The 27,767-nt window shown below is 44.8% G+C and overlaps 2 protein-coding genes across 6 annotated transcripts; both read left to right on the forward strand.

Moving 5' to 3' along the window:
- The first annotated feature begins 529 nt into the window (after window positions 1-529).
- LOC106602279 (calcium-binding and coiled-coil domain-containing protein 2-like) lies at window positions 530-8,745 on the forward strand. Its single transcript, XM_014194808.2, is given in 8 exon segments — window positions 530-623; window positions 2,688-2,813; window positions 3,913-4,028; window positions 4,187-4,514; window positions 5,552-5,647; window positions 5,761-5,938; window positions 6,083-6,111; window positions 7,779-8,745. Coding segments are annotated over 7 exon segments (996 nt in total). The 5' UTR covers window positions 530-623; window positions 2,688-2,729; the 3' UTR covers window positions 7,944-8,745.
- A 4,368-nt stretch (window positions 8,746-13,113) lies between these two features.
- LOC106610364 (uncharacterized) lies at window positions 13,114-27,375 on the forward strand. 5 transcript variants are annotated; one of them, XM_045716453.1, is made up of 14 exons: window positions 13,115-16,786; window positions 17,359-19,602; window positions 19,820-20,086; window positions 20,341-20,769; window positions 21,048-21,476; window positions 22,224-22,652; window positions 22,909-23,175; window positions 23,294-23,551; window positions 23,663-23,908; window positions 24,170-24,430; window positions 24,680-25,063; window positions 25,148-25,417; window positions 25,605-25,688; window positions 25,843-27,375. In XM_045716453.1, the coding sequence occupies exons 2-14, from the start codon at window positions 18,143-18,145 to the stop codon at window positions 25,907-25,909; spliced, it is 4,851 nt and encodes a 1,616-aa protein (XP_045572409.1). In that variant the 5' UTR covers window positions 13,115-16,786; window positions 17,359-18,142; the 3' UTR covers window positions 25,910-27,375. The 5 variants fall into 5 exon arrangements, 4 of the variants coding, with proteins under 4 accessions (XP_045572411.1, XP_045572409.1, XP_045572408.1 ...); XM_045716455.1 differs by having other exon boundaries at window positions 13,114-19,602; window positions 20,506-20,769; XM_045716452.1 differs by having other exon boundaries at window positions 13,115-19,602.
- The last annotated feature ends 392 nt before the right edge of the window (window positions 27,376-27,767 follow it).

Genomic DNA, 27,767 nt, shown 5'->3' on the forward strand with positions numbered 1-27,767 from the left:
AAAACCAAAGTCAGAGGTCCCGCCTCTCTGACCTCATCCAATGGGGTTTGAAAAGGAGGCGAGAAGAGAGCTTGAGGAGAATGTATTGAGATAATTGCATGGTTTGTTCACGACACCTGGGATCTCTGAAAAAACGAGCTCAGACTGTGATCTTCAGAGCGGAGAAGTCGGAGCTCTAGGATGATGCCGTAATTACTAGATGGGATACAGTTGGTCAATTTGACTTAAACGTTTTGTTGTGCATTTAGCCAACCCTAACCCTTTTCCTAACCTTAACCTAATGATCATAACCTGCTACGTTAATTATCCTAACCTGCTGCTTAGGTTCTCCAAACCTGCTATGAAAAGTCAATTTTGAGAAAAGCTGTATCCCTTATAGACAAAACCGGTTGATGCTTGAGTTTCCGACTTCAAAATCCGAGTTGGATTACCATTCAAAACTATTTTCCCAATTGGAGTTCATTTTTTCCCTACTTTCCAGTTGTAGTTCCAGTTTTCCCTACTTTCCTAGTTCCGAGTTCCGGGATGTCTAGAACAAACCAAGTAGCCTAGCCTATTCCGATCTGACGTTTGAGTTGCGAGTGCGACACCGCTCTGAGTTGAACTGGCAGTCCAAACTTCATGTAAGGTCAACAATTAAAATCATTTATTTGAGCTAAACAGTATAATACATTTGATCGTAATAATGACAGAATTGCGTTTACTTTCATATTCGTTCTCTCTTATTTATTTGTGGCCTTTAACGTTACCTGCAGTATATCTTCATAGCTTGAGTAGGCTAAACAGAGTAAAACGATTTCGAATAAGGTATTGGGAAAGGGGATACCTAGTCAGTTGTACAAATGAATGCATTCAACTGAAATGTGTCTTTCGCATTTAACCCAACCCCTCTGAATCAGAGAGGTGCGGGGGGGCTGCCTTATTAAATCGATATCCAAGTCTTCGGCGCCCGGGGAACAGTGGGTTAACTGCCTTGCTCAGGGGCAGAACGAGATTTTTACCTTGTCAGCTCATGGGTCCTTTCGGTTACTGGCCCAACGCTCTAACCACTAGGCTACCTGCCGTAACGTATCGAGCTAGAAGTGTATGTTTGACAATCTTATAAACGTCATAAGTCTTATGTTAAATATGAGGGCCAGGTCGGTAGGAAACCTATAAATTACACAACACATTTAAAATTAAAGTCAAACGTAGGTTTTGCGAACATAACAAAGTCAGTAGTGTTGGACATACAATACAAAAAACACCATAAAATCATCTCCAAGTGATTTACATTTTGTAAATCTGTTCCAAAGTATTTCCCCGCATAATAGAGAGATATAGGCTACAATATGTGATCGTATACAAAAGTAGGCAAGGTTTGAAATTATAATGTTTTAGTAAAATATTATATCTGTTCTTGTTGTCAATTTTCAGTATACAAATGATTTGTAATCATGTTCAGGTCCCCTGACCAAAAATCGTTCCGCGGCTGAATCTAGTTTATGATCCCTGACCTAGGTCATAGTACATCCGAATGTATAACCATGATGGTGTTGGCTAATTACATTTTTATGTAATATAAAATTGGTTGCCTTCTAAACAACCGACCCATGGACAATGTGTGCTGCTAGAGAAGAGATATAGCCTAAGGGTTCAGTTGACAACATAAATGAAGGTTTAAGCGAGTTGCACCTGCTGTTTAGTTCAAACTTAACATTTTTTATGGGTATCTTGGCCTGCTTGTTTTCATTTAGCTATATTTCCCATGCACTGAAAGTGCAGGCACATGTTTCCCAGGTAATCCCCTACTCATACGCACTAAATGCTGCGTGTGATTTTCTGCTACTCTCTGACAGCAACCATCGAACCGAACCCCAGAGACTGGGCTTGGGTATTCAAGATTAGATGATATACCTTTTGTCATGAATATTCATATGGGATCTGTTTCATCTGACATTATGATATGGATTGTTTTAACCTATATTCAACAATAAATATCCATAGTCTGGAATACCTCCCTATGTTGTCAGTCATGATTGTGTTATAACTGCATTATTGTGCAGGCGGGCTGGAGCACCAGAAAGGACACATTTGTGTGGGTAGAACCATCATTGGATCTGTTAGGACAGGATCTAGTCAGAAAAGAAGTGTTTTTTTGTGGTATTATAATGTGTGCATTTTATCCTCAAACTTTTCAACTAACATGAACTTTGATATTAATCAGTGTGCTCAGTTTAGGTTACACTTTCTGGATGGTACCAGTAAGCCTATGTTAACTTCTTGATTTTATACACAAATAATGTAAATGCAATTTTCCTTTGATATTTAAGTGATCAATAATATGCTGGGAATTACACTGACAGTGATATTGTATTCCTGATAGCATAGAAAGGATTCTGCAGAGTTCTATCAGCTCTGCTATGTTGATAGTAATGACCAAGTGAGAGGAGCCAGCACCCCCCTCTGCTTTAAAACCCCAAAACACAGACTACAGCCTGGAAAACTACCTCTTGGTCATCACAACGCAGGAACAATACAATCCACAATATCTAAAATCCAAAGATTGTGTTTTGAAGACCATGCTTGAAATACTTGTCTTTAAAAGGCAGCACTCTGTTTGGATTGATGATGTTCCTCACAAGAACATATTAGCTAAAATGATCCATAGGAAAGGTTATGTACATGACATGCGTTTCTGAATCTAGGAACAGGTAGAGTAAAGTGAGAGAGAGAAAGAAGAGCTGGTCATGGAGATAGAGCAACTGAAAGAGCAACATGAGACTCTGAGAAGTGTCCTGAAGGAGCAACAGCAAGAGATTGATCGCCTCAAGGTTTGTTTTCAAGTTGTTTGTTCCAACAGCAGCTCCTTTCTCAAGCTGATCTCAGATCATTTTGTATTATTCTGTACGTTAATCCGAAACACCCCTTTTTGTATGATATGCTACGTTTCGCATGGTATGTATTAATTTGTGGAAGTCCATCACCCATTTTGTTTGATATGTTATGAATTACAATTTGTATTAAATGTTCAGAATTTGCAAAACGTGCAATATGTTACGAATTTGCAAAATGTACAATATGTTACAAATTTGCAAAACGTATGATATTTTACCAATTATAGATAGGTGGCTAACGTTAGCTAGCTGGCTAATGTTAACTCGGCTAGGGGTTGGGGTTAAGGTTAGGGTTAAGTTTAAGTTTAGGAGTTAGATTAAAGGGTTAAGGTTAGGGGAACGATTAGCTAAAAGGTTAAGGTTAGGGGAAGAGTTAGCTGCACAGTAACTAAAAAGTAGTAAGTAGTTGAAACGCTTCTAATTAGCTAAAATGCTAAAGTCATCTGTGATGAGATTTGAACTCACAACCTTTGGGTTACTAGACATTGCTAGACATCGCATTATACTCCCACCCCGACCAACAACCCCACTTAAATGTTTTGCCTTAAGTAACCATCTGTCTTGTCGTAATATATCATACTAATTTGAGTGTCCCGGATTTACATGCACTACGTTACGTCTAGTCTATGAGACCAGGCTGCCTTTATAGACCCTAGTCATGTGTCAGAATGGAAATGAGAATGTATGTTTTATGTATATGCACTACCAGTACTACTACAACTAATTATCATTGGTAGTAAAAAATAAAATACAATCTGACAGCTGTAGTCTCTACACTATACAGCTGAATACCATCAATGCTTTTCAATTGTCTCTCTTTCCTTGTCTTATTTCTAAATGTTTCTTTCCATGAATGGCTGCAGTCTCTGACATCTATTCATGAAAAATATTTGGTGAATATAGTGTCAAAACATGTGGCAGCTATATGTACTGTACACCATACATCTTTTCCAATGTATCTTCTACTCTTTATTCCACTTTCTCTGTTTCATTGTCGTGTATCTAACTTGCTATTTCTTGCGACAAATCACTGCAGTCTCTGACCACTATTCCTGAGAAAAATGAACGAGCGTTGATCAAGATCCAACAGCTGAAGAAGGAGCAAGAGGAGTTGAGAGGGAGGGTTGAGATCCAAAGTGTGGAGATTGCACAGTGAGTCATTCTTGTCTGAAGCAATCCATTAAATGCATGGGAACAAAGCTTTCTAGTGCATCACCTTTCCAGTCATATCATGATATCATCCTGTCTTGGATTTTTTTTACACTTGTATACCAAGGTGGTTCCTCATGCCCCCGTGTCTGTGTAAACAGGATGACCCCAAGGCTCAAATCTGAGCAGGAGACCCGCAGACTGAAAGATTACATTCAGCTTCTACAGGTCAGCACACTCAGCAGAGTAATCAATGAGAATTAATGCTTTTAACACACATACGCTCTTTAAAAGACTAGTTGGCCAATTCATTCAACGTCATGGAATCTGCAGGAGGCTCGGACACAGTTGCACCAGGAGCAGCAGGCTTCCCACAATACCCGCAGACGTGCAGAGAAAGCCGAGAGGGAACTGGAGGAGGTCTATGAGCGCATGGAGAGCATTTCCATGACGTCTGCTCAGACCAAGAAGAAGAGCAGCAAACCAGAGGTGCATTTATACAAACAAACCAAAAAGTTGTATATTACTCCCCTTTTTCTCCCCAATTTTGATCTTGTCTCATCGCTGCAACTCTCCAACGGCCTCGGGAGAGGCGAAGGTGGAGTCACGCGTCCTCCGAAACATGACCCGCCTAACCGCGCTCATTAACAACCACCAGCTTAATCCAGAAGCCAGCCACACCAACGTGTCGGAGGAAACACCGTTCAACTGGTGACCGGGGTCAGCCTGCAGACACCCGGCCCGGCACAAGGAGTTGCTAGAGCGCCATGAGCCAAGTAAAGCCCCCCCGGCCAAACTCTCCCCTAACCCGGACGACGCTGGGCCAATTGTGCGCCATCCTATGGGACTCCCGGCCATGGCCAGTTGTGGCCAGGGTTGGGGAGTAACGGATTATATGTAATCTGTTACATATAGGGGATTACAATGTAAAGATATAATTGAATCGTATTATTATATGTAGTAGAAAGCGATGGGTTAGAAGAAGCCTACATAACCAACCAATAAAGTAACATTTAACATCCATATATGGCCAGCTATGTAAACTTTAACATTGATTTATCCTGCAATAGATGTCGTTCAATTGGTAGAATACATTTTTGTATTCTTCTAATGCCTCTTAAGGGGAAAGTAATCTAAAACTAACGTAATGTAATCAGATTATGTTACTGAGTTTGGGTAATCGAAAGGTTATGTTACTGATTCCAATTTTGGACAGGTAACTAATGGATTACATTTAGAAAGTAACCTACCCAACCCTGGTTGTGGCACAGCCCGGGAATGAACCCGGGTCTGTAGTAACACCTACAGACCCGGGTTAGACCACTGCGCCACTCGGGAGGCCTAAACTAGAGGTGCTTTAAGGATATCTTAGACACTATTGAATTTTCCGATCCACCAAAAGGGATATCATTTTTGTTTATCAATATGTTGTTTGTTCTGTGAAGTTAGTCCACCTGTAAATGAATAGAGAACACACTAACCTTATTCTCCTGGCTGATCACGAGTTGCCTGTTCTCTCCTCTCAGATGCAACTTTTAGAGTTACGCAGAATCACTGAGGAGAAAGAAAACATAGCAGAGATGGCTAAAGTAGAAAATGAGGAGTTGTCCAGAGAAAATCAGGTGATTGCTATGAATTTTGCTACTATTTACTAGTCATTAAATCTTTTCTCTTTTTTTTACAGCAGAGTTAGGGAAGTTTTCTTATCATGGAGGTTTCCACTGTATTCTGTCAGGACCTCAGAAGAGATATTGAGAGACTTCGCAAGGAGTTCACTGACCTCCAGGCTGCACCAGTGTCCTTGGAGCATCCCAGTCCTTATGGATCTCCAACTGACCCCACCCCCACTGAGGAGCAGCAGCTAGATGTACTGTCTGCCTGTCTCCCCTCTGGGAACCACTATGAGACCCCAGGTAATCCCAATTCTCCAGCTGTTGGAAAACCTCACCTTAATATTCCTGAATGAGAAATGAACGCCACTGGTGCCTCATGAACACTCCTTCTTGAAAAATAACAAAACGTGTTCAGTTATGACTGACATATGATTCCGTTTGCAGACACTGCTCCAAACTTCGAGGTGGAAGAGGTATGTAGAGTCATTCCTATGGTATAAATCTGGGGTCCCCAATTACATTCAGCCCAATTTTTCTTTGAGCAGATGGTTAGGAAGCCGGAACATAGTTATAAATAATTTGTACACTTCAATTTGACCTAAAGAATCTCAAACAGATATAGAATTTGACAAAAACAGAATAATTTCAAACCTTGATTACATGGGGATACGATCACATATATCTATCTATTTATACGTGGGAATACTTGGGAACAGATTTCCTAAATTAAAATCACTTTGAGCTGATTTCCTGGTTTCCTGATTTCCTTCTTTTAAAGTCTTTTATGTATATTTGTGTTCTTTTTTTTGGGATCATAAAAATCATGGCCCGCCTATAGGGGAACCCTGTTATACATGGTATAAATGCAGTTTATACGTTTACAACAAGATACACTAGTGATTTGGGATCAAAGGATTGGTTTCATAATGCTTTATGTGTCACGTCTTTTGTAGGTATTGGACCAAGGCGCAGCGGGTTGAGTGCTCATATTTCACTTTTATTGAACACAAAACGTACGAACGAACAGGATGCAGGCTAAACACAAAGCTATGCAACTACAACTACCCACAATACCCCATACAAAACAACCCCTATACATAGGACCTTCAATCAGAGGCAACGAGAAACAGCTGCCTCCAATTGAAGGTCAAATCAATAAACTGAACATAGACGTAAACAACCTAGAACTAACATAGAATACACTAACCTAAACCTAAAACCCCGGTACACTCTAAACCAACACCCCTCTACATAAACACATAGCCCAATAAACCCCGAAACACTCTAAACAAATACCCCTTCTACATAAACACATAATATAACAAACCCCTAACACTCTAAACAAATACCCCCTGCCACGTCCTGACCAAACTACATTAACAAATAAGCCCTTTACTGGTCAGGACGTGACATTATGCACCACCATTTCTGTGCTACACTATAGTTAACTCTATCCATCTATTTGATGTTACCACTTACAGAGCCTTCAGAAAGTATTCACACTCCTTTACTTTTTCCACATTTTGTTTTGTTACAGCCTAAATTTAAAATGGATTATATAGAGATTTCCACTGGCCTACACGCAATACCCCATAATGTCAAAGTAGAATTGTGGTTTTTTACATTTGAACAAATTAGTTAAAACTGAAAAGCTGATATGTTTTGAGTCAATACGTATTCAACACCTTTGTTATGGCAATCTTAAATACGTTCAGGAGTAAAAATGTGCTTTACAAGGCACGTAATAATTTGCATGGACTCACTCTGCGTGCAATAACAGCGTTTAACATGATTTTTGAATGACTACCTCATCTCTGTACTCCACACATACAGATAATTGTAAGGTCCCTCAGTCAAGCAGTGAATTTCAAACAGACTCAACTACAAAGACCAGGGAAGTTTTTCAATGCCTCGCAAAGAAGGGCACCTACTGGTAGATGGGTTAAAAAAAAGTAGACATTGAATATCCCTTTGTGCATGGTGAAGTTATTAATTACACTTTGGATGCATCCAGTCACTAGAAAGTTACAGGCATCCTTTCTCAGTTGCCGGAGAGGAAGGAAACTGCTTAGGTATTTCACCATGAGGCCAATGGTGACTTTGATATTATTACCACTTAAGACCTGTACCTGTCCCATAGTTGTCCTTGCAGTGTCGTCACTGCCATGAGTGGTTCCCTGGCATCACCCAGGATGAGCTGGAGCTGCACGAGGACAGCCACAGACTGTGCCCCTTCTGCACCCTCATCTGTGACAGAATGGAGCATGCTATATTTGAAGACCACGTCTTCAGCCATGAGGTATAGAGATGCCACATCCTCACAACCATTCATACAGAGAGTTGCTGAGAGTAGACTAAATCTGATACTCTACGGATGATGTTCCTAACAACCCATCATACAGAGAGTTGCTGAGAGTAGACTAAATCTGATACTCTACGGATGATGTTCCTAACAACCCATCATACAGAGTTGCTGAGAGCAGACTAAATCTGATACTCTACGGATGATGTTCCTAACAACCCATCATACAGAGAGTTGCTGAGAGTAGACTAAATCTGATACTCTACGGATGATGTTCCTAACAACCCATCTAGAACATTCTAAAACAAACATTTATATCCCCCTGTTCGTAAATGTCTTCATGTCTTAGACTGTCCATTCTTAATTTCAGTCCTGGAGTAGAGATTTGCCTCCATTGCTGGTCAATAGGAATGTTATGCTTTGCTATTTAATGGTTTCTCTATTGATATAAACTACATTTAGTTTGGCTTATTGCACTACACTGTCACGGGCTGGCTCGAAGAACAACAGGAGAGGTAGAGTCAGGCACACGAGACAGAGAGTTTGTGACCACACTTCTTTATTTGAAGCAACTGGATGTGGTCGCCAAAAGTATAGGGGCGCAGCCCTTAAATATTCTGTGGTGGTGTACACAAAGAAAATAAACCACTGGCAGAGGGAAAACTCAGTACACGTTCTTTTAGCACAAAACCCCGGACAAGCAACACAATCACGTACAACCACATACATCCTACACTAACCTAAATAACCCCCCCTTACTAATGACTAACCCAAAACAGGTGCGTGCCTACCTAGACCTAACCAAACGAAAGTGAAACAAAAAGGCATCGATGGTAGCTAGTAGGCCGGCGACGACGACCGCCGAGCTCCGCCCGGCCGAGGAGGGGCTCCACCATCCGTCACTGTCGTGACAGTACTCCCCCCTGACGCGCGGCTCCCGCAGCGCGCCGACGCCGGCCTCGAGGACGCCCCGGAGGGCGAGGCGCAGGGCGATCCGGATGGAGGCTGTGGAACTCCCGGATGAGCGCTGGGTCCAGTATGTCCTCCACCGGTACCCAGCACCTCTCCTCCGGGCCGTACCCCTCCCAGTCCACGAGGTACTGCAGGCCCCTCGCCCGGCGTCTGGAGTCCAAGATGGACCGGACTGTGTACGCCGGGGCCCCCCCGATGTCCAGGGGGGGTGGAGGGACCTCCCGTACCTCATTTTCCTGCAGCGGACCAGCTACCACCGGCCTGAGGAGAGACACATGAAACGAGGGGTTAATACGATAATAAGAAGGAAGTTGTAATCTGTAACACACCTCGTTTATTCTCCTCAGGACTTTAAATGGCCCCACAAACCGCCGACCCAGCTTCCGGCAAGGCAGGCGGAGGGGCAGGTTCCGGGTCGAGAGCCAGACTCTCTCCCCTGGGGTGCCGGTCAGCGCTCGCTTTTTGTCGCTCCCTGGCTCGTTCCAGGGATTCCTGCACAGCGTTCCAGGTCTCCCTTGAGCGCTGAACCCATTCCTCCACCGCAGGGGCCTCCGTCTGGCTCTGATGCCATGGCCCCAGGACCGGCTGATAACCCAACACACATTGGAATGGTGACATGTTGGTGGAGGAGTGGCGCAAAGAGTTCTGAGCCATTTCGGCCCATGGCACGAACCTTGCCCACTCCCCTGGCCGGTCCTGGCAGTAGGACCGCAGGAACCTGCCCACCTCCTGGTTTACCCTTTCCACCTGCCCATTACTTTCGGGGTGAAACCCCGAGGTCAGACTGACCGAAACCCCCAGTCGCTCCATAAACGCCCGCCACACTCGGGACGTGAACTGGGGCCCTCGATCTGAGACGATATCCTCGGGCACCCCGTAGTGCCGGAAGACGTGGGTGAATAAGGCTGCAGGGCCGTAGGAAGACCGGGTAACGGAAGCAGACGGCAGGACTTAGAAAACCGGTCCACAACGACCAGGATCGTAGTGTTGCCCTGAGACGGCGGGAGATCGGTCAAGAAATCCACCGCCAGGTGGGACCATGGTCGTTGTGGAACCGGGAGGGGTTGTAATTTCCCTCTAGGCAGGTGCCTGGGAGCCTTACTCTGAGCGCACACCGAACAGGAGGAGACATAGTGCCTCACGTCCCTCACCAAGGTGGGCCACCAGTATCTCCCACTAAGACCACGCACTGTCCGCTCAACCCCTGGGTGACCCGAGGAGGGAAGCGTGTGAGCCCACCGAATCAGCCGATCGCGAACACCGAGCGGAACGTACTTACGACCCACTGACCACTGCGGAGGAGTAGGCTCCGTCCGTAACGCCCGCTCGATGTCCGCGTCCACCTCCTAGACCACCGGTGCCACCAGGCAGGAGGCTGGAAGTATGGGCGTGGGATCGGTGGACTGTTCCTCGGCGTCATGGAGACGAGACAGTGCGTCGGCCTTAGTGTTCCGGGAACCTGGGAAATACGAGATGTTAAACCGAAATCTCGTAAAGAACATCGCCCACCTGGCTTGACGCGGGTTCAGTCTCCTCGCCGCCCGGATGTACTCCAGATTGCGGTGGTCAGTCCAGATGAGAAAAGGGTGACACACCCCCTCAAGCCAATGTCTCCACACCTTCAGGGCTCTGACCACAGCCAACAGCTCCCTGTCCCCCACATCATAGTTACGCTCCGCCGGACTCAACTTCCTAGAGAAGAAGGCGTAGGGGCGGAGCTTGGGGGGGGCGCCCGAGCGCTGGGACAGCACGGCTCCTACCCCAGCCTCGGACGCGTCCACCTCCACTATGAAGGGCAAAGAGGGGTTCGGGTGCGCCAGCACCCGGAGCGTCGGTGAACAAAACCTTCAGACGACTAAAGGCCCTGTCCACCTCCGCGGACCACTGCAACCGCACCGGGCCCCCCTTCAACAGTGAGGTAATGGGAGCCGCCACCTGCCCAAAGCCCCGGAAAGACCTCCGGTAGTAATTGGCAAATCCCAAAAACCGCTGCACCTCCTTCACCGTGGTGGGAGTCGGCCAATTACGCACGGCTGAGACGCGGTCACATTCCATCACTACCCCTGATGAGGAAATGCGATACCCCAAGAAAGAGACGGCTGGTTTGGAAAACTCACATTTCTCAGCCTTGACGTATAGGTCATGCTCCACCAGTCGCCCAAGCACTTTACGCACCAGAGACACATGCTCGGCACGTGTAGCGGAGTAGACCAGAATGTCATCGATGTACACCACTACACCCTGACCGAGCAGGTCCCGGAGAATCTCGTCCACAAAGGATTGGAAGACTGCGGGAGCATTCTTTAACCCATACGGCATGACGAGGTACTCATAATGGCCAGATGTGGTACTAAATGCAGTTTTCCACTCGTCCCCTCCTCGGATACGCACCAGATTATATGCACTCCTGAGATCCAATTTCGTGAAGAAGCGCGCCCCGTGAAATGACTCCATCGCCGAGGCGATGAGAGGTAGTGGGTAACTGAAACCCACTGTGATGGCATTTAGACCTCTATAGTCAATGCACGGGCGCAGACCTCCCTCCTTCTTCTTCACGAAAAAGAAGCTCGAGAAGACGGGTGAGTGAGATGGCCGAATGTATCCCTGCCTCAAAGACTCAGTGACGTATGTCTCCATAGCCGCTGTTTCCTCCTGAGACAGGGGATAAACGTGACTACGAGGAAGGGCAGCGCCCACCTGGAGGTTTATCGCACAGTCTCCTCGTCAATGAGGTGGTAATTGGGTCGCCTTCGTTTTACTGAAGGCGATAGCCAAATCGGCATACTCTGAGGGAATGTGCACGGTGGAGACTTGGTCTGGACTCTCCACCGTAGTCGCACCGATGGAAACTCCTATGCACCTGCCCGAGCACTCATTTGACCACCCCTTAAGAGCCCTCTGTCCCCACGAAATCTTAGGGTTGTGAGTGGCTAGCCAGGGAATCCCTAGAACCACTGGAAACGCTGGGGAATCGATGAGGAAGAGACTAATCCGCTCCTCATGACCCCCCCGCATTACCATGACCAGAGGCACAGTGACCTCCCTGACCAGCCCTGACCCTAGTGGTCGACTGTCTAGGGCGTGCACGGGGAAGGGTTGGTCCAACTGGACCAGGGGAATTCCTAACTTAGCCGCGACCCCACGGTCCATAAAACTCCCCGCTGCGCCTGAATTGACTAGCGCCTTAAACCGGGAGTGAGGGGAGAAACCAGGAAAAGACACTGACACATACATGTGACAGACAGGGGGGTCTGGGTGAGGCTGGTGCTGACTCACCTGAGGTGTCAAAGGAGCGCTCTGCCTGCCTTCTGGACTCCTAGGGGAGTCTCCCCAGCACCGGTCCACAGTGTGCCCTCTGCGACCACATGAGGTGCAGGAGCGACCTCCCCCTCCAGTCTTCCTAGCTGCTGCCCCCCTATCTCCATAGGCGTGGGAGCAGGAGGGCTGGAGGGTGGAATGAGCAGGGCCCGGGTCGGACTTCCGCGGGCGGCCAGCAGATTGTCCAGTCGGATGGACAGATCCACCAGTTGGTCCAGTGTGTTGGTCGTGTCCCGACAGGCTAATTCCCGGCGGACGTCCTCCAGCAAACTACAACGGTAGTGATCTATAAGGGCCCTCTCATTCCAGCCTGCTCCCGCGGCCAGGGTCCAGAACTCGAGAGCGAAATCCTGCGCGCTCCTCGTCTTCTGCCTCAGGTGAAACAGCCGCTCACCCGCCGCTCTCCCCTCCGGGGGATGATCGAATACTGCCCGAAAGCGGCGGGTGAACTCTGGGTAGTTGTCCCTGGGTGAGTCCGGACTGTCCCACACGGCGTTTGCCCATTCCAGGGCCTTACCCGTGAGACAGGAGACGAGGACGCTGACGCTCTCCTCCCCCGAGGGAGAGGGACGAACGGTCGCCAGGTATAACTCCAACTGGAGTAAGAAGCCCTTACACCCAGCGGCCGTTCCATCGTACTCCCTGGGGGAGCGAGTTTCACCCCACTGGTACTGGGTGCTGTGGGTGCTGGTGGGGGCGCAGGCTGTTGGCCTGCCGCGTTCAGGGGGCCGAGAGCGCGTCGGTCCCAGCTCTCCAGGCGCGCCAACACCTGATCCATGGCGTTCCCCAGCCGGTGGAGCAGGGTGGAGTGTTGGTCTACGGTTTCCTCCATGGACATGGCTGGCGCTGAAGCTCCTGCTGACTCCATTAAGTTGTGGTACGTGATTTCTGTCACGAGCTGGCTCGAAGAACAACAGGAGAGGTAGAGTCAGGCGCAGGAGACAGAGAGTTCGTGACCACACTTCTTTATTTGAAGCAACTGGATGTGGTCGCCAAAAGTATAGGGGCGCAACCCTTAAATATTCTGCGGTGGTGTACACAAAGAAAATAAACCACTGGCAGAAGGAAAACTCAGTACACGTTCTTTTAGCACAAAACCCCGGACAAGCAACACAATCACGTACAACCACATACATCCTACGCTAACCTAAATAACCCCCCCTTACTAATGACTAACCCAAAACAGGTGCGTGCCTACCTAGACCTAACCAAACGAAAGTGAAACAAAAAGGGATCGATGGTAGCTAGTAGGCCGGCGACGACGACCGCCGAGCTCCGCCCGGCCGAGGAGGGGCGCCACCATCCGTCACTGTCGTGACATACACTGACTCTCTCCCCTTAAACCTGCTGCTAATATATTTACTACGTGTTGCATATTAGAGTCAAATGATTCATTGCCAAATGATTCATGCCCAAAATGATTCACGGTCAAATGATTCACGGTCAAATGATGCCCTCTGATAATGCAACAGTTGAAATGGGATTCATCTGGGAAGTAAAAAAAATATTGTTACATTCACAGTTGTCATGACATGAAATAAACATTGTTTTGTATCATGAACTACAATATTCAAAGAATTACTATGCTATTTAAATAGGTTGTTGAATATAATGAATAATACAACAACAAAAAATCCATGAATGACAACTGCCACAGAACATAACATTTGTAACCTAGTTTTTATCTCCACAATCACTGATGGGAAGCAATATCATGTTTATCTACCCTTCAAGTTATAATACACAGCCACTACAATTCAGGACATTCCCAACATACACACATTGTTTAGCCATAATTATGACTTTGTAACTGTGGTAACTAGTGACGACCAGAGAGAAGGGTTCTGACTAGGTGGAATACAGCTATGTATTCCACCTAGTCAGAAGTGACTTTTTCGTAGCAGGTTAGGAGAACTTACGCAGCAGGTTAGGAGAATTAACGTAGAAGGTTAGGAGACTGAGGTTAAGGTTAGGGTTAGTTACATTGCTCTCCTAACCTGTAACGAAAAGTAACATCCGGTCGTAACTGTACTCCTTCTAGTCACAGCCAGAGAGGAGGGCTGACAGCAGCCAATACTGTGGCTCTGCAGATGCTTGGGAATCCAATGCATGTAGCCTGATCAGTCATTAATTAGGCTAAATTACTTGACAAAAATGTTTGTTAGCGGAATTTTGCAACCCTAATTTAACTGTAAAGAAACGCTCCACTTCACTAGAGGGTGCTTTTTGGCCCTGGTCAAAAGTAGTGCACTATAAAGGGAATAGGGTGCTATTTGGCATGCAGACCCGTGACATGTTTGTTTGCCATTATATCATTGAATAAGAACTAAGAGAATGTAGCATTTATGTCATTAATATATCAGAACTCAAGACTACAACATTAGTAGGTATGCATGGGGGGGCGGGGGATATCATGAGTTTTGTAAAAATAACCATAATATATGTGGACCACTAAGATGTTTGTTTGCGTTTGTTGAAAATGATATTGTACATTGGTTACACTGTCTGTCCTTCCTGTTCTCTTCAACCAGTGTCATGAGCCCCGTTTATACCTGGTTCTAACATGAGTCCTTTGTCCTAATCTTGTCCACATTCTGGCTGTGCGCACATTTTCAGACAGGTGTAGATGATTCACGCATTGTGATGTGATTGTGATCAGATCTTCTTGCCCACCTCTGAAGGTAGTTAGGCACGCATTGAATATGGACAAGATCAGGACACAGGTAACACCAGGTATAAATAGGGCCAAGATCTGCCTGTGTGATCATCATAATAATAATATCAGTAATAGTATTATGGGAAATAGCCATCAGAAATATAATAAAAGCATCATATTGAAGAAATATGTTTTTTAAACATTGTTGTCGAAGCACCCTCAAGTGCGTCCGAAATGGCACTATATTCCCTATGTCAAGGTAGGCAACCTGTTCCTGGAGTGCCTCAGGTACTGCAGGATTTTGTTCCAACTAGGCACCACACCTGACCAACTGAGCTAATTGATCAATTCAGTGATTGCCTAAATTCAACACACCTGTGTTGTGGATCGCAGGGGTGTCCAACCCACCATAGGGCCCTGGTCAAAAGTAGTGCACTCTAAAGGGAATAGGGTGCCATTTGGAATACACAGTCGGACATGTTATATAGAAAAGGAGGAATGAGGAGAAGAAAAAACAACCCTGGTTAATTTTTCTAAATGTTTGTATTGTAATAATTACTATCTAGTGGGGATTTCTGATAAGTTGGGTTTTAAACAAATGCAAACAGAGAAGAAAGGAGAGAGAGGAGAGGAAGGAGGGAGGAGAGAGGTCAAGAGAGAAAGGGATGAGAAGATGAGAGGAAAGAGAGAGGGGAGAAGAGGAGTGTTACCATGACGTCAGCATGTCTCCCTGGGGGACCAGTCAAATTTAGGGTAATCTAACTGTGGTCTGATACTGTCCATTTGTAGGCTGCTTCTGGCCCAACCCATCGGTTTCTGGAACCAATCAGAACAGTCAGAATGAGTTTGCATTCTAGAAATCACCAGGGAGGGTGGCAAATCCATACGCATCATGGAGAAGAAATGTCAGTTGGTCGGAGCGATGTGAATAGGTAGCCAGGCAAGGGTAGGTAGGCTATCCATCCTTCTTCAATGCACTGATCAGACATGACTGCTCTGGTGGAATCCGTACTGAAGAATTATTATGTTTAACTTGTATAGGAGAAGAAAAATACTTTATTATGGAAATGATGGAAATGTGTATTCTGCTGTACCCAACACACACACACACACACACACACACTAGGTTGGAGAGGCTGGATCTGTCATAGAGGAGGAAGGATGCATTTTTCTGAATACTTATGGCAGGTACCCTACACATAGCCTAGGTGTTGTCTTAGTTGGGCTACATATTAATGTTATCATGTAATTACATAATTGTCCAATTTAAATGCAATATTCAGCTCAGAATTCACTTTCAGGATATCTGGGTAGGCCTAATATACTGTCTATGGAGATTTGTTTTGACAAGCTCTTGAAATCGATGGGCTTTTTAGGACGTTGTTTTGATGTTCTACGCTCACTCGGCCGTTCGCTCACATTCCGGATTTAAACTGGGGTGTATTCATTAAGAACCAAACGGAAATAAACGAGCAGAAACGGGGAGGGACTAACCTGAGAAACGCTCGTTTTCGTTGCAAAACATTGTGCTACGCTATGCACTTGTGAAGTCAACCCTGGCAGGTACTGTTTTACTCTCTCTTTCCTCTCCTCTCTCATCCCCTTCTCTCTTCACCTCTTTTATCTACTCACCCCCCTATCTCCTTTCTTCTCTGCATTCGTTTTTAAAACCAAAGCGCCCAGTTTTAGTGATACAACAACACCACGTTTAGTAGCCAAACGTCGACGACATGAGTAGCTTAGAGCTGACGCTATTCCATGGTATCTCTATCTGAACGTTCCAAAACGTTCCATGCGGCTGAACTCGCCCAAATAATGTTTTTATACGCGGAAGTATAAGTGAAAGTAAAAATAGCTAAAGCTACTTAAGAAAGATAGATAGAAAGATTTTGGGGACAAGGTAAGGCTTTTCTAACAATCGATAACGGATTGTGAAACCAACACATGATGTGCTGTGCCCAGCCTTTGTCCTACTACTTATTTATTTTTCTTTTTTTACTATTAAATGCGAATTATTTGGCAAGTTTGTGACTATATACCCATGGAACATATACATTAAAGACAACTGCTCTTTCCATGAGTTGGTCCTGCTGCCCCCCTGGGTGCACGTTTTGGTTTTTGCCCTAACACTACACAGATGATTCATAAAACCAACTCATGATCAAACATAGATTATTTTAATAATCGTTTTTGCCGGAATTCTCAATTTCTAATATGTGTAAACACAAGTGCGGGATTTACTTCTGGGTTAACAGAGATTAACACATGCCCAATGACCATAGTTTAACTGTCATACATCATTTGTCGAACCCAATCAGAACCCCAAGTATAAGCTTGTTTTAACCAATTGTCATAGATACATTGACATTCAGTTGGTGTATGTTTTTTCAAAATATAATATTTTTTAAAGAAAAATAAACATACTCATTATTTGACTGTTCTACTATTGACTGACTATATACTATCTTCTAGATATCCTTCATGTTGGGACATACCAGTGATGGGGCAGAATCCCACCCTGTGACATGGCTTGTACAAGGCAATCTGCTTTAGAGTACATTCAAAATGGAAGGAGACTTCTTGTTGAAAGGCTCCGGAATCTGTCCCTCATTGTGGAAAACCTGTTCCAGCGCAAGGTTCTTCACGAGGAGGAAGTCAGTAAAATTCAGGCAGAAGTTGATCGTTTTGACCAAAACAGAAAAATACTGGACTGGGTCACGGCCAAAGGAGAAGCTGCATGCTACGAATTACTGATGATTCTAGACATCACAAGGAAGAGGACCTTAGACAATGCTGACTTACAGCAATGGATAAGCTGCTTCCCCTTCAAGGAAGACCCAAAGATGACAGACTACCTTGTTTGCAAGTGATATATTAGTGATATATTATATTATACAATTAGTATCCAGTACGTAGTATACATTTTTTTTAGTTGCGTTTCATTTAGCTTACTGTGTGCATCGGGTGGACAGGGTTTCTGTTGGCACAGTGCATTTACTCTCTCTTTTCCTTTGTATCATTATTTTAGGTTCAAAACCGTGTCACAGATATCAGTCACAGCTGAAATGTAAAGCTCGAAGGATCACAGAGGGTGCATGGAAACAAACCTGTAGTCTCCTACCAGAGAGATGTAGAAAGGAGGTGACTTTCTCTTACACTCCGCTTGTGTTAGATACAGACGTGCCTTCATCTCTCTCTAAAATCAAAATGAAGAGCAAAAGATGCAAGAAAGCTCGCCCTAAAGAGCTTCATCCCCATGGCCAAACAGGAAACATCCCCGGCTGACCTGCTTAAAACACCCAAGAGAAGGATAGTCTTAGTTGGAAAACCTGGAATTGGAAAGACAGCAGTCGCCCATCAAATGTTGAACCTCTGGGCAGAGGAAGATCATAGAGAACTAAATTACATGTTTTATTTTGATGTGAGAGACATTTCACCCAGCACGAATCCCATGAGACTGGAGGACCTTCTCTTTAACATGTACAGTGAGCCAGAAGAAAGTAGAGAAGAAGTGTTACAGGATATTAAGAAGAACTCTGAAAATGTTGTCATCATTTTTGATGGAATCACAGACCTCTCCTTTCATTCAGTAATAAAGAAACTTGTCGACAAGGACCTCCTCCCTGATGCAAAGATTGTGATCACATGCAGACCAGAGGTTCCATCAGGAGACTTCCTGACAGACTGGCCCTCGTTCCGAGTGGAGGTGAAAGGGTTTAGTAATGAGTCCATCCGGGCTTACTTAACAAAGATGCTAAGTGCTGAGCCTAACCCTACGCCAAACCATGACTCCTTGAGCAGTGTGTTAAACAACCTAGAGTTGTTCAGTCTGTGCCATGTCCCGATGTATGCATTGATGGTGGTTGCCTGCATTTATTATTCTACCCCAGAGGCTTCTAAGCAGCCATGGCCTACAACTAAGATGTACATCAACATCCTCCGTTACTGCATCCTAAAACACAGTGGCAAACAGATGAATGATCTTGACAAGTGTCTCATAGAAAACAGAGAAAAAATATTGTCTTTAGCAAAAATTGCTTTTTATGCAACACAGCAAAAAACAATGAACTTGACAGAACTGAGCTGCGAAGTAAGCAGTGTCCAGTTTTCTTTCTTGGGGGCGCTTATGATTATGGTCGAGCCCACAGTATCGGACACTTACTCTGCATTTCTCCATTACACAATGCAGGAGTTCGTTGGTGCCCTTTGGCTCTTACAGAATCCAGACAAAATCAGAGAGTTTCTACAGAAGTGCCAGACAGAAGAATGGAAACACACAAAACACATGGTTCCTTTCATGTGTGGGCTTCTGAATGAGAGGAATATTCGATTGGTAAATGGTCTTGTTCCAGCTCAACAGATCAAGATGACGTCAGATTGGTTCTTCAAGGAAGTGGTGAACACATTTCTTCCACTTCAAACAAACCAAGATCATGCAGAAGGTGGTGCTCCTGAGTTTGAGGTAGATCTTTTGTTTTTATGTCAGTGCTTGTATGAATCTCAGTCTACTGAGGCCTGTTTGCTTCTTCTGGACAAACTGGACTACAATCTAGACCTGGATGAAGAACATCTTGATCCTCACCAGTGCTGTGCAGTCTCCTATATGATCAGTCAGTCTGCAGAGAGAAAGGTTGACTTGGACCTGAACAGCTGCACTGTGTCAGACCTAGGACTAAGGCTGATACTGGGCTCTCTGAAGAATGTCCAATATCTCAGGTAATATTTGTGTAATTTAGTTATCTAATGCACCAATTTATTTCCAATTAACTAGTCAAGAAATAAAAATTAGGATAAGGCAAACCTTATCCTAAAGTTTTTACATTTATATGTTGTATTCTCCTCCACTCAGATACTGAGTTATAAACACCTCTGTTTCATGCTACTTTGAAACTTTTGACGAATTTAATTATAATATACTCTTTTCTGATCATAGATCTGACCCCTCAATGCTGTGTCAACTCTGGACAACTTTGCTGAGCGGTGAGGCAGACATTGACTTCACCAGCTTACTTGGTCTCTGTGGAAATGAGTTGCGCCTTCCATTCCTGGGTGAAAGACGAGTGTTTGAGAGAGCAGAAGAAGTGATGAAGCAGAGCCTAGAGAGGGTTAACCTCTGTCTCCACTGGGATCGGAGACCTCTTCTCAGTGAAACTCTCAGCAAGACCATTTTAAAGTGTTTACCACATATCAACAAACTCAAGTGAGTGTTTACACTGCCAGTATGTATTTATTCAATGTCTTTGTGACTATTAATTAATTTAACTCAATTAAAAACATAGGTTGTGAATGTAAATAGGAACAATATCAAGAGGTTAATATCTAGACAAAGAAGACACTGCAACAATACAACAAGAGACACATGGCAACAGTATTTAGTCTGTAAAAGTGGCAGTCACTTTCTCCCTGTATTTACAGTATCTAAATGTAGACTTTCTTATGCTTTATGGTTCCCAGTTTTACCCCACTACCAGATCAGAGAGAATCCCCTGAAAAACTAGAGAAAGAAGAGAAAGCAGTCCTACTAGATTTGTGTCTACAAGCAGGATTAAATCACAGAGAAACATTCAAGGGTACTGTGAACACACTGCTGTCACTGTTCTCTGTGTATCAAACTGAAAGGTATGACATCCTGCTGGATCTGTACTCACATGTGAAGTACAATAGGAAACAAACAGGCAGAAGTATCCTTCCATCATTGGGACCACTTTACCAGCCAGCTCCTGCAGTCTGGTTCATAGACCTCTCAGAGAGAAAGGTCTCCCTCCTACGAGAAGTGCTGAAACTCCAACCAGAGAAAAAATCCATAGAGCTGAAAGGCTGGTCAGATGAAGAGAGTGAAGTGAGGAGTTTCCTTCAGTGTCTGCCCTACATCTCACAGCTCAGGTGAGTTGAATCAGTACAGTTCAGGGATTGTAGTTGTCTGTCCCTTTATTTCCCTTTAGAGAGGTTTGTTTGTAGCTTTCTGCATTAGCCTAATATGCTAAGTATACACATACTGTTTTGAAAAGATGCAATCTTACTTTGTAGTCTACGGAACAATTCAAGTGCATGATGAGTGTAGAGAGATAGTTGTACTTTATCTACTATAATGTAACAATTAGAAATTCATATCATCCCTCCAACACTTTCTTCACCTCTTTAATGTTAAACTGTTTGTGTAGGATTTCTCCACCACAGGATCAGATCGGATCCCCTGAAGAGTGGAGAAAGAGAGAGAAGACATTCCTACTGAATCTGTGTCTTCAAGCAGCCATCCATGAGAGAGAAACCATACAAACAACTGTAGAGAAAGTGTTGTCACTGTCTGAAGTTTATCACGATCGGAAATGGGATTTCCTGCTGGATCTGTACTCACATGTGAAGGACTATGAGACTCAAACAGGCAGGAGTGTCCTTCCAGCATTACAGCCAGTTTACCAGTCAGCTCCTGCAGTCTGGTCCATAGACCTCTCAGAGAGAAAGGCCTCCCTCCTCCAAGAAGTGCTGAAACTCCAACCAGAGAAGAAACCAGTAGAGCTGCGTGACTGGTCAGATGAAGAGAGTGAAGTGAGGAGTTTCCTTCAGTGTCTGCCCTACATCTCACAGCTGAGGTGAGTCTGATCAGTACAGTTGAAGGATTGTTGTAATGAGTATGATGGGAGACAGAGAGCGCAGCAGTTGTTTATTTAGTAAAGGACCACAGGAGGACAGGTAGAAGTTCATAGACAGGGAATCCAAAAAGGTAACAGTACAGGGGAAAAAGGATAATAGCGTAGTCCGGGAGATCAGACAAGAGGTTGATGACAGGAAATCTGACAGGCAAAAATACAGGCAGGGAATAGGCAAAAAAAAACATTGTTAGTGAGGATGGGCTAAAACTACGATACACTGGAGGACTAATATGGAACTAAACAGAACTCCAAATAGAATGTGTACAAAAACAAACCATACCTCACAATGATGGGGTGCAATGAACTGAACTAAATAGTGTGTGTAAATGACATACAGGTGTGTGAACAGGTGATCAGAATTCAGGTGATTGGGATCTGGAGAGTGAGCTGTGTTCAGGGGACTATGTGTTTGAGAGTGTGAGCTGGAAGCAGACGTTACAATTGTTGTCTGTCCCTGTATTTCCCTTTTAAAAAGGAAGTTTGTTCGTAACAACCTAATATGCTAAACATACACATACTGTTTTGAAAAGATGCAGTCTTACTTTGTGGTCATGATTATAAGGAACGATTGAAGTGGATGAGTTTAGAAAGAGAGTCATGTTATTTTACCCACCGTAATGTGACCATCGGTAATGCATATTATATCTCACATATATTCATCTATTTGTTGTGAAACTCTTCATGCAGTTTTACTTCACCACAATATCAGAGAAGATTCCCTGAAGAGTGGAGAAAAAGAGAGAAGATATTCCTACTGAATCTGTGTCTTCAAGCAGCCCTCCATGAGAGAGAAACCATACAAATAACTGTAGAGAAAGTGTTTTCATTGTCTGAAGTTTATCACGATCAGAAATGTGATTTCCTGCTGGATCTGTACTCGCATGTGAAGGACTATGAGACTCAAACAGGCAGGAGTGTCCTTCCAGCATTACAGCCAGTTTACCAGTCAGCTCCTGCAGTCTGGTCCATAGACCTCTCAGAGAGAAAGGCCTCCCTCCTCCTAGAAGTGCTGAAACTCCAACCAGAGAAGAAACCAGTAGAGCTGCGTGACTGGTCAGATGAAGAGAGTGAAGTGAGGAGTTTCCTTCAGTGTCTGCCCTACATCTCACTGCTGAGGTGAGTCTGAACATGTGTGGTGGTTAGTGATTATGTGATACTAATAGTGATGTGTCTTTATGAAATCTTGTAACATTAAACCTCAATGTTTACTCAGAATACCTGATCTATAAAACTCAGATCACGTTATGTCATGGCATATTATGGAACTTTCTCTGTAACATCACATGGTTTTACTTTTCCATATGACAGTTCAATATTCATGTATTCTAAATGTCGTTTGATTAAATGTGTCCCTCATGTTTTGCTGTTTCAGCTGTGATTCTGACAGGTTCTTCCAGCGTGTGTGTGAATCCATCCCTGTGAGGTCCAGAGAGGATGCCCAGCAGTTGGCCTCTCTCCTCCAGGCCTTGGGCTCCACCCTATCACTGGGAGGACAGTTACCCAGGAAAACATGCAGGTCTGTGGGGAGAGTCCTAGGCCTCTGTGCCTCCAGAGTGGACCTCACTCTCACCCCCAGCAAGATCTCTCTGAAAGGAGCCTCGCTTCTCTTCACACATGTGTCACAGCTACACAAGCTCAGGTATGTTTTGTAAGCTAGATTTTACAGGTCTATTAATTAGTTTGATTTCTTTTTGAGCATTTTATCTGAGAAGGTTTCTCTGTTTAAAAGTGGCTTGAGTTTGTTTTTTTCATTCCAGGCTGAATGTGGGCATGGCAGTGAGACTGGCCAGACTGGTTAGGAGGACAGGGAGAGGGGGTACTCCACTGACTGTCCCAGAACTCTCCCTGGTCCTGAAGAGCAGCCAGCCACCAGAGAGAGTGTTATCCAGAGCTCTGAGTAGTGTGGCGTCCCTGCTGAGACTCTGGACGGTGCAGTGTCTGGACCTGACTGACTTCTGCATCCAGGGTCACTCTCTCATCACACTGCTGTGTCACCAGGACCCTCTCACTCTCAGGTCAGTTTGAAGCTGTTGTTTTTTTACTAGTAGAAATAGGTAGAACTTATACTTGTGTTTTTATTTATATCTGTGTTCATTTCTGACTGCCTATATTTTCCAACCTCCTAGACTGCACTCAGACACTCTGCAGCAGCTGGCTGTAGCTGTGTATGAAGCTCAGGACAAGGACTTGACTCAGTGGTTCCTGGAGAAGGTTGGTGGAGACCTGACCTCCTGCAGGCTGGACTGGGACGTGCTTCTCTCTCTGCTGCAGCATTCAACCCACAACATCACAGTGGACCTCAGGAAGAACAGGCTTCTAGAGAAGAACATCTCAGATCTTCTCCCCTTTCTGGGAAGGGTTATATTCAAGAGGTGAGTGAACTTAATTTTATATTTAAAGACTTTTTTAGAAAGAAGAAAACAAATATTTTACCCAGTGACATTGTTTTGAGTTATACCCTGTATTATCATTAGGGTTATATGCAAGAGGTGTTTGATCTTTATTTATTAATATTGATATTGATGTTGATAGACTGTTAATGTTCTACCCAGCTAGTTGTTGCTATGTGAGTTGTCCTTTTTAAAACCTTAACATAACCATGACAATCCATTCTACATCCAATCTTCTTTCAGAAGGCTCAGTTCCAGCTTTGTGAAGTCCACCATCAGACAGATCTATGACAGTAGAGACAGTGACTGTGTGTCCAGTTTGTTGAGGTCTTCAGACCATTGGATCAACCTGAGCAGCAGAGAGCTGGACAGAGTGGACTGTACTGCTCTGTGTTTCACCCTGCAGCACAGCCACCAAGTCAAAGTCAACCTGCTGTGGACCTCCATACCACCGGGGGAGATAGAGAGCATCCTGCCTCTTCTGGACAGAGTCTCCCAACTCAGGTTTAGTTGGCACTCTTTTGACCATTTTAGAATGGATAGAACTATGGTGCTTTACACTGTCTGACTCTGATTTTAACCACTAACCCTAACCTTAGTGTAATGCACTTACCTTCCCCTTCAATTCCACCCCTGAGGGTAACACATGGGAGTTGACATGATACACAGAGTTGTAGTGTGTTTTATCAGTGTTTTATTGTGTGCTGGTGTGTAAATAAGCCTGTCTCTGTCTCTCTCTCTCTCCTGCTGTAGTGTTGACAGGAAGCTGTTGCTGAGTTTCCTCCACTCCTGCACTGCCTCTCAGATCCTGCAGGGGGCACTATCACCACCACCAACGATAACAACAACAGCAGCAGAGCTGCTCAGGGCTCTGCAGCACAGGCTGGACTTCTCCTGCTCCTCCTCTGTGGACCTGTCAGCTCACGACCAGGGGGAGGCGCTGTGTCTGACCACTGACCACTGTAGGGCCATAAACTCTGTTCTGAAGCAGAGCCAACACAGCACACGGGTGGTTCAGAACCCGACCCGAAACCAGCCCCGACCCCAGCCCCAGGTGCAGCTCATCCTAAAAGACTGTGAGGTGGAGCACGGAGCACTGAGAGAGCTGCTTCCCATCTTGCATATTGTCAAGCTGAGGTTAGACACACAAGGACAAACTAGTTTATAAAAGTAGGAGTTAGAGCTGTCTCATAATGTTATCTCTGGTTATTGTTCCCTCAGCCCCAGCAAAGCTCTGCTACTTCAGCTGCTGGACCATGTGTGTGAAGGGATTGAAGAGGGGGTTCTGAAGCACACAGAGTCCCTGTGCAGAGCCCTGGATGGGGAGCTGGACCTCAGTAAGACCAGGCTGAACCAGAAGGCCTGTGGATCTCTGGGCCTGGTTCTGGAACACTCAGAGGGGCTGTCAGAACTGGACCTCAGCCACTGCCAACTCACAGACTGCCATCTACAGCCCCTGCTCACACACCTACACAAAGTTGAAGTCCTGGAGTGAGTGGGTTTCACTGTGTGTGTGTGTGTGTGTGTGTGTGTGTGTGTGTGTGTGTGTGTGTGTGTGTGTGTGTGTGTGTGTGTGTGTGTGTGTGTGTGTGTGTGTGTGTGTGTGTGTGTGTGTGTGTCCATGTGACTACATGACAAATGTCTGATCCTTCATTCTCTTCCTGTCTCTGTATTGTAGCCTGAGTCACAATGACATCACTGATGCTCTGACCGACAGAATACTCCAATTGGTCTCTACCAACACTTCAATACGCACCGTACGGTGAGTGTGTGTGACGTCAGTTTGTGTGTACACGTGAGATCATATGGTCTCTTTTTCTGGGTGCAACTATTTAATGATGTTGATCTGTAGTTTAATGTTCTAAAAATAATAATAGTGATGATGATGATGATGATGATAGTGCTCTTCTCTACAGGCTCTTCAACAACAGAATCAACGACAGAAGTCCGTTCCTGACAGACAAGAGGTTTGAGATCTGGTGAAGCAGCATCAGGTCCAAGTCCAGACAGAGGAAGAGAAGATGGATGTTGAGCAAGAGAAGATGGATGTTGAGCAAGAGAAGATGGATGTTGGAGATGGGTGTAGTAGCTACGAAGCCTCGGCAGGGTGAGACTAGAGGGACTTTTCTGACCAGCATCTCATCAACCTTGACCCTAACTGTAACCTAATTTTAACCAATTCTTAAATATTGATTTGCATGTCAGCCACATCCCCTTAGTTTTTAGCTGACCTCATCATGGTGTCAGACGAACGGCAAGTGATTTTGGGACTAAGGTATTGTAAAAATAGTCGAGACTCCAGAACTCTGGAATGTTCTGAGTGTAATGGATAGGAATGTGTAGTTTTATGTACCTCTTACATGGTTCTTAAAAACACAGGAACATGTGTAGTATAACGTTTTTGGAGCTTTACTTAACTTGATGATTTTTGTGATCAGTCAATTTGTGAAATTCCTTCAGAAGGAATAGATTGTATATGCATTTCTATAGTCTAGTATTTATCAGGTGGATGGGAACGTGTTCTACAGTTGCAGTGGGAGACTTAATACATGAGTGTTTTGTTGCAGGTCAACTGCATGGTATTGTGTTACTCAGGCTAGCCTTGTTGTGGACCAAGCTTCCCTATTCAGGAAGCAAGAGGTGTGTTGAGTTCGCTTGAACGTTTGCTACGTTGTGCAACGGTTTGTACTGAATGACACGTTTCCCCAAAATGTTCTTGAACAGACTTCGAGGTACATTTGGTGGGTGTGGCGAGGTGTGGCTTGAAGCAATGAGTGACGTATTTTTATTTTTAAAGGGCAGTGGCCATGCTGACAGCATTCTCCAACCCACAACCCAACCCTTCCCCATTTTTCAACTGGTTGTTCAGTACAGCACCGTTTCCGTACAATTGAACCTTTTCAGAACGTAAAAACATACTGATCGCAGCCCTGGTGAAGTCCATGGCAGAAAGTAACTACAAGTGTGGTGGAAACCATTGATGCCTCGCAACACGTCAAACCAATCAATTGCCTTGCTTATGCGGAGCACTAAAGGTGCCCACTAGTGTAGTAGGAGCAACAGTGTGAGAGGATGCCCAGGAAATTGCTGATGTATAACATAGCCTTTATGTACACACACCATAACAAAATGTATTTAGTAGAGCAGTTGTAATACCTTCATCGACGTGTGAAGAACATTACACGCAGCTTCCTTTTTAGGGGCATGTGGGGGAGGTTTCTTAAAATATAACATCCAATCAAAATGTAGCTGCTGGAACCCAGCAAACCATTCTAACTGTTTTGGCTAATACAAAATTCTCCAGACCTCCAAAGGAGGCATGACAACAATGTGATTTTGGAGGTATGGCTACATGAGACTAGTACAAGCCTTTCTCATATCAAAACAAACTATAAGAAATAATACATGAATATTTTGTGTTTTTAATAAATGTACCTTGAGGCCCATGATTGGTTTTTGACTGTGTTCTCTTCAGGTTGAAATCATTACTAGTAAATCCTAAATAATCTTTTTCGAGTTAATGCTGGTATTAAAGCGATCCCATCCCATGTGTATTTATTTTCATGAGAATTTAAGTTGAGAGCTTAGCACTATGGACCAGCAGACGGGGTTGATTCAGAGAGCCTTGACTGGGGTTGGAACCTACAACCATGCTTCAGAGAGCCTTGACTGGGGTTGGAACCTACAACCATGCTTCAGAGAGCCTTGACTGGGGTTGGAACCTACAACCATGCTTCAGAGAGCCTTGACTGGGGTTGGAACCTACAACCATGCTTCAGAGAGCCTTGACTGGGGTTGGAACCTACAACCATGCTTCAGAGAGCCTTGACTGGGGTTGGAA

Source organism: Salmo salar, chromosome ssa04 (assembly GCF_905237065.1).
Source record: "Salmo salar chromosome ssa04, Ssal_v3.1, whole genome shotgun sequence".
In the NCBI taxonomy this organism is placed as follows: domain Eukaryota; kingdom Metazoa; phylum Chordata; class Actinopteri; order Salmoniformes; family Salmonidae; genus Salmo; species Salmo salar.

Excerpts from the sequence above, each read along its gene's own strand:
- LOC106610364 (XM_045716452.1), top strand. The coding sequence starts at position 18,143 with ATGGCCAAACAGGAAACATCCCCGGCTGACCTGCTTAAAACACCCAAG. Across the intron at positions 25,064-25,147 it reads TTGCATATTGTCAAGCTGAG|CCCCAGCAAAGCTCTGCTAC; the intron begins GTTAGACACACA and ends TTGTTCCCTCAG. Across the intron at positions 25,418-25,604 it reads CACAAAGTTGAAGTCCTGGA|CCTGAGTCACAATGACATCA; the intron begins GTGAGTGGGTTT and ends TCTGTATTGTAG.